This window comes from Adiantum capillus-veneris, chromosome 4 (assembly GCF_014529385.1).
Source record: "Adiantum capillus-veneris isolate H3 chromosome 4, ASM1452938v2, whole genome shotgun sequence".
NCBI classification, from domain to species: domain Eukaryota; kingdom Viridiplantae; phylum Streptophyta; class Polypodiopsida; order Polypodiales; family Pteridaceae; genus Adiantum; species Adiantum capillus-veneris.
This window is the reverse complement of record NC_140934.1, coordinates 160,719,118-160,725,117: the sequence shown is the minus strand read 5'-3', so window position 1 is coordinate 160,725,117 and position 6,000 is coordinate 160,719,118. Positions and strand designations below refer to the sequence as shown.

The following is a 6,000-nucleotide window of genomic DNA, read 5'->3' as shown; positions in this document are numbered from 1 at the left end:
CAACAATTTTCAAACGACTTGTACGGGATTTTTATTCCTTATTTTTTGAGTGCTTAGCATGTAATTTGTCACAAGTTATCTCGCCAAACAGGAAATTATGTCTAAAAATAATGAAACAATTCATCTTCAAACCCTACATAACCAACTCAAGTCCTAGTTTTAACATCTTGTATTGATAGACAAACCGATCTTCTTATGAAAAGCTACAATTTTTTTTTTCTCTGGAGATATTTAATCTCATAACCAAGGGTATTTTGGGAATTTTGGAAACTTTGAAGGGCATTTTTGGGAATTCTTGACAGTATGTGTGGTCAAGTTTGGAAAAAAGAGGAATTGAGTGGAATGTTGAGGGGATGCCGTGGCGTCAAATTAAGGTGGCAGGTATTGAAGGGGTAGGGAAAATGTGGGTCTCTCTCCCCGCACCGACTCTATTTGTCGGCACGTGTTTCTCTCTCTCTCTCTCTCTCTCTCTCTCTCTCTCTCTCTCTCTCTCTCTCTCTCTCTCTCTCTGGAAAGGTCTGCCAAGGCGGTGGGTGGGCGGTTGCCGACTTGCCCCCACTCATATATATGCTGCGCTTCTTCGTGTTCGTTGAGGTTGCTACAGTGGGTGAAAGTTTCGGAACTGGGCTGGGGCACACACTCTCTCTCTCTCTCTCTCTCTCTCTCTCTCTCTCTCTCTCCACCGCAGGTCATGGCAAGACCGAGGGAGGGAGTCGACTGTAATGCTTCTGTTGCTGTTACAGTCCGAAGAGTAGGCAGCGGCAGGTGGAGTTCGAGATAATGACTCGTGGAAGGGGGGCGGGGGGCACCTGTAGCAAGAGGCGGAGCTGGGCAAGCAGCCTGAGGCTAAAGGAGGCCATGGCACGATGCTTAGGGTGCAGGGCCCAGGACTTGCTCTCCCTCTCTCTCTCTTCGCTGACATGGAAAGGGGGGGGGAAGGGAGGGAATCTCGGCAGGGTATCCATAGATTATTGGGGTTTTATTTATGGTTCTGCCAGTATAAATGTAAGGGGTATTTAGGGAATTTTTTAAATGTGAGGGGTATTTTGGGAATTTCCACAAATTAGAGGGGATTTTTGAACGTTGAAACTTGGGGACGACAAAACCGTGACATGCAATTTTGGGAGTGTTCTGGAGCCAGGTTTCCAAAACGCCCAGTGCTGTGCTTAATGCTCATTTTACCGCGCGCTTCTTCTCTCGACGTCACAGAAATCGTGCATGCCTGTTAATCTCTCGTGTATATAGGGTTCTGTTGCAGGCTCGGACTCCTCCCTCTGGTTTTATCTGTTCTCGAGCTTCATTTTCGTTTCCCGCGTAAGAGAAAATTACCCTTCGGTAGCTCCACGTTTCTTTCTTGCTGTGCGTCTACTGTGTCTCCTTGCTGCATTGATCTAGTGTTTGCTCTTCTCCAGGTGTAGCTTGTTACACTTCCTCAGGGTTGATCGCCCACTTGCAGAGCAAGATACAATTTTGTGAGGTTTGGCAGGCTTCCTAATTTTCATGCCAGCAGCTTTCACTTTGTAAAAATGACACGAACAGTGCAGCGGCTGGCTGCTATCGGAAAGCAGTTGGCACATCCTCCTCATACGAAAGATGCAATCCTGAAACAGCTCAAGGCAAGAGATTGATATACCATATGGAAGCTGTTTAGCCTCAAACGTATCATGCTAATTTTTGTGCTTGATTTCCTTGTATCAATGCAGCAAGCTGCAGACATGCTTTCTGAAATGAAGCAGTCTCAGGATATGACGGCATCTATAGAGCCCTTAACAAAGGCATTGGCCCTTCCCATGATAATCAAGCATAAAGACAAAGATGTGAGGCTGCTTGCAACAAGTTGTATTATGGAGGTTTTAAGGATTGTTGCACCCGAAGCACCTTACAGTGACAGAGAATTGCAGGTGCCTTTTGAGACTCCAATAGCACCTTTTAGTGGGTTGGTTGTTTTTCTAATAAATTAAAATGCAAAAAATTATCTTCATATCTGCAAAGAGTATTCACTTAGGTATAGAGCAGATTGACCTGCAACATTGGAGGTTCTTCGAGAAGTTTTGGCTAATGGCTTATCTCATGTGCTATGGGAAGCCACACTAGTTCCAAGGTTAAATGTGTAGTACCAAAGTTCGTGGAAAAACTCTATGATATCTTGTGTGCCCCCGTAAAGGAAGGTTTATGTGCAGTTGTTAATGTGTCACCCTCGATTACGCCTGCAAATTTCAAAACAAAAAGCAAATGAGAATTTAGTAGACACCAACCTCATGCAGACATGCATTTGACCATACAATACAAAATGATAGCATGCACTAGCACAATCACTTGAAGTCCGATACTTGGAAGCCCTAGAGGAGGGAAAGTCTTTTGGTAGGACACTAGCCATGGTAGAGTTATAGTGATGAGGTGAGCTCGGCCTTTGCAACTGAGATGATCCGGGATTAGAGATGTAGGGAGATGATCTTCTAATTGAGAAATTGCTTTACGACCAGGGGTGAAATCATCTGCTTTTGCCGATGATTTTATGTTTGGAAGGTAACCACAACACACTAGCTTGGCAAGTAGCCAGCATAGAAAAGTTTTTTTCGCTATGGGAGGAACAATGCAGAGTGCTTTGTACCATTACAGATCCCCTCTAAAGTAACGGATATGCAAGCTATTAAAATGGTGGATATTATTTCTACGGTGGTGTCAAAGTCGAGGATGCAGAAGCGTAGATTAGAGAGAGAGAGAGAGAGAGAGAGAGAGAGAGAGAGAGAGAGAGAGAGAGAGAGAGAGAGAGAGAGAGAGAGAGAGAGAGAGAGGAACGTAACCACAACACACTAGCTTGGCAAGTAGCCAGCATAGAAAAGTTTTTTTCGCTATGGGAGGAACAATGCAGAGTGCTTTGTACCATTATAGATCCCCTCTAAAGTAACGGATATGCAAGCTATTAAAATGGTGGATATTATTTCTATGGTGGTGCCAAAGTCGAGGATGCGGAAGCATAGATGAGAGAGAGAGAGAGAGAGAGAGAGAGAGAGAGAGAGAGAGAGAGAGAGAGAGAGAGAGAGAGAGAGAGAGAGAGAGAGAGAGAGAGAGAGAGTTTGCAATGATTTAGATGATTATACACTGGGGGCTTGTAAAACAAATACAAAGGAGAGGATCACCTTGACCGCCTATAGAACACGGGTTGGACTGTGGACAAACCACCCAACCATAGCCACCATCGAGCAACACCCCGTAGCTGGGCTAGCGTCGGAGGACGTAGGCGTGCATGCACCTATAAGACCAAGCATCCCACCTGGCCTCGCCTCCTCGAGGTGACCTCGTGCACACCAGTGGCACTTTGTCAGTGGAGATCGTCCTAATAAAAGTGATTGGCCACACCGGCTAGGTTCACACTACGTCCATGCAAACATTGGATACCCATCGCAACGGTGTCATAGACTAGGTCCACTCTTTTGTGTTGGGGACATAACATACTTTCCCTGTCACAAATTGATGACGTGTCAAGTCACTAAAGACCCAGAGGGTTAGGACTCCCTGAGCCTAACCCTAGCCAACTTGCACATCCCGGCCGAGGGGTTTAAACCCTAGCCAAAGGAGAAGAAGCAGAGAGTCTCCAACTTATGAGGTTCGGTTGAGTGGCCCAAATTTGAAGATGGGTTAGGATTTTTAATCCTAACCCCCAACTTTTAATCCTAACCCCCAACAACGTGCAGGAACCGACCAAGGGGCCTAAAACCTTAAAATAAAGCAGGACATTCACATACAATCACTTACGTAAAGACAACGATGTGGCAGTAGCTCGCGGATATCACGAAAAGCTGATGATGTGGTAGCGTGGATTGCGGACAACCCTTCGAAGGCTTGGGTTTTGGACCATATGCTTTCATGTAACTACTTTTGGATGGCCAAGGGCCTTCAAATATGTACTAAGGGCACTCTCTGGCATTCTACCAGCGGGAGATTCAAGGCAAAGCCACGGGTGTTGTACCTTGTTGAAGCAATATAAAGAAATCCCGAAAGGGACATCGCAGTTTGGGGCCAGTGTATTCCGGAGGTGGAACTATGCCACTCCGTGTCTTGCGTGAAGTGTCTCTATTAATTGAGTTGTTTGAAGTGCTTAAAACTCTGTTCAATTTGTTCTTTTTCGTTGGCACATGGTGTGTAAGGTGCAACGGAATTGAATGTTGAACTTTGCTCAAGATGAGTGCTCCGAACTGTGCTCAAGGGTTCCTTTTACTTACGGAAGGGAGAGCCTTCCGTTCCTTTAGTGAGAGAGTGCAATGGAGACAAACAAAGTGGTGAACACTGTGAATGAAGGTGCATGAGACTGAGAGATAGAGAGAGAAGAGAATACGACACTAGAGACGTTGTAAAACCCTCCTCCAAGGGCCCCACTCTCGATGGCGAGAGCGGTCTACTTATGATTGCACAAATCTCTACAATGCTTGGACTTGCCGATGATGTCGTTGACGATGAGGACGACGACGAGACGGGCTGAAATCTGAAAACTCTAAGGGGTGAAATCTGCAAATCTTTATCTGCTGAATTTTGACTCTATGTCGGGGATGATGTCGATGATGACGATGCGACGACGACGCGCTGAAAACGCGGATGCTGAAATCTGCGTTTTCCGGGCTGAAACTGCAAACTTCGCAAGATTTGACTGTGTGCGGCGAGGATCTGCTGCGGGAAGGTGAGATCTGCGAGGTTCGGGAAGGTGAGATCTGCGGAGTCTGACTGCTGAAAACTGAAAACACTGGTGCTACTGTTGCTTCTGTCGCGAAGATTTGCAAAAACGCTAGGTCTCTGGCTGATCCAAAAACGCTAGGCTGATTTGGGGTTCTGCGGTGGAAACCTGCTAATGCTAGGGCTGATCTGCTGTCTACTGTCGCTGTGAATCTGCAAGTGCAAAAACGTTGGCTGATCTGATGCAAAAACTCTAGGCCTTTTGCAATGCTGAAAACGCTAGAGTTGTCGCGGGGGTTTGTGTTGCTAAGAAGTTGGTTGTTGAGCAAGGTGCTCCTGCTGCCTCTTTTGCCAGAAAGTGCTAGCGCTAGGTTTGCTTATATACAAACTTAGCAAAATTGCCCTACCTACTTTCCAACAAAAGTCACTGAAAAATAATAAGTGAAAAATGTCAAAAATAGGGAAAATAGGTCTATGCACTGTAAAAATGCTACTGATGGCCATGCTGTGTGCAACCAGAGGATATGCATCTAATCTAAGTGTATGGACATGCACGGTCTGCAAACAGACTCACAAAAGCGCCAGATCACTACCTATCCTAGACCGACTTGACTGAATTGAACCCTGGTCATGCTGTAGCTTGTCCACGGACACATAGGGTTGGATGTGTCATGTGACATCCCCTCCTTTTCAAAGTGAGGTACTGGCGTCGAGGGAGATCGCCAATAGCATCCGTAATCCTGGAAGGGACTCTTGACTGGCCCACTTAGATGTGTGGGTCGTGTGGTACTTGAACTTCATAAAGGTCTGCAACGCTTGCTTCTTTGGGCCGCGCCGAAAGTGATACAGGCTATTGTGGCTCCTTCAATGCTTCAACTTCGTCTAGAGTCATGCTTCTTTCTTCTTTAAGAATCTCCATGGCTGAAAATTCATGAAACCATTTCCAACACAAAACCATGAACTTACCTATTTCATGTAAAGTGAATGGAAAAAATCTCTTCTGTCGAACAAATTGTGCATGCAATGTAGATGAACATAGAGACGAAGTGCCAAACCGTTCACCACACACACGCAAACGATGAGATCTAATCTTGTCTTGTTGATCTAAATCAATCAACTGTGGCAGACCATAATGGGCTTGCCGATGCTTGATGCTCAATCTTTCTTGTGCTCTTTTTACGACTGTGTCATGCCAAGGAAAAGACCTGAAATGTGACTTCCTTGAATGCATACTTTTCAGCTCTTCATGAAAAATCCGCATACATTTGTGCTCATTCATGAGTGAAACGTGCTCAACGTACAATATGTCGTGCCTAAGAAAAGACATCACAT

General features: G+C 45.5%; 1 protein-coding gene across 6 annotated transcripts in view; it reads left to right on the top strand.

The window, feature by feature from the left end:
- The first annotated feature begins 1,111 nt into the window (after positions 1-1,111).
- Positions 1,112-6,000, top strand: part of LOC147460250 (sister chromatid cohesion protein PDS5 homolog A-like) — a 189,986-nt gene continuing 185,097 nt past the window's right edge. For 4 of the 6 annotated variants that reach the window (XM_086511335.1, XM_086511336.1, XM_086511334.1 and 1 more), the window contains exons 1-3: positions 1,115-1,314; positions 1,413-1,616; positions 1,704-1,901. In XM_086511335.1, coding sequence (XP_086367461.1) covers positions 1,527-1,616; positions 1,704-1,901 — 288 coding nt within the window. In that variant the 5' untranslated portion in view covers positions 1,115-1,314; positions 1,413-1,526. Of the gene's footprint in view, positions 1,315-1,412; positions 1,617-1,703; positions 1,902-6,000 lie in introns of all 6 variants that reach the window. The other 2 variants (XR_015187952.1, XM_086511337.1) reach the window with 2 other exon arrangements.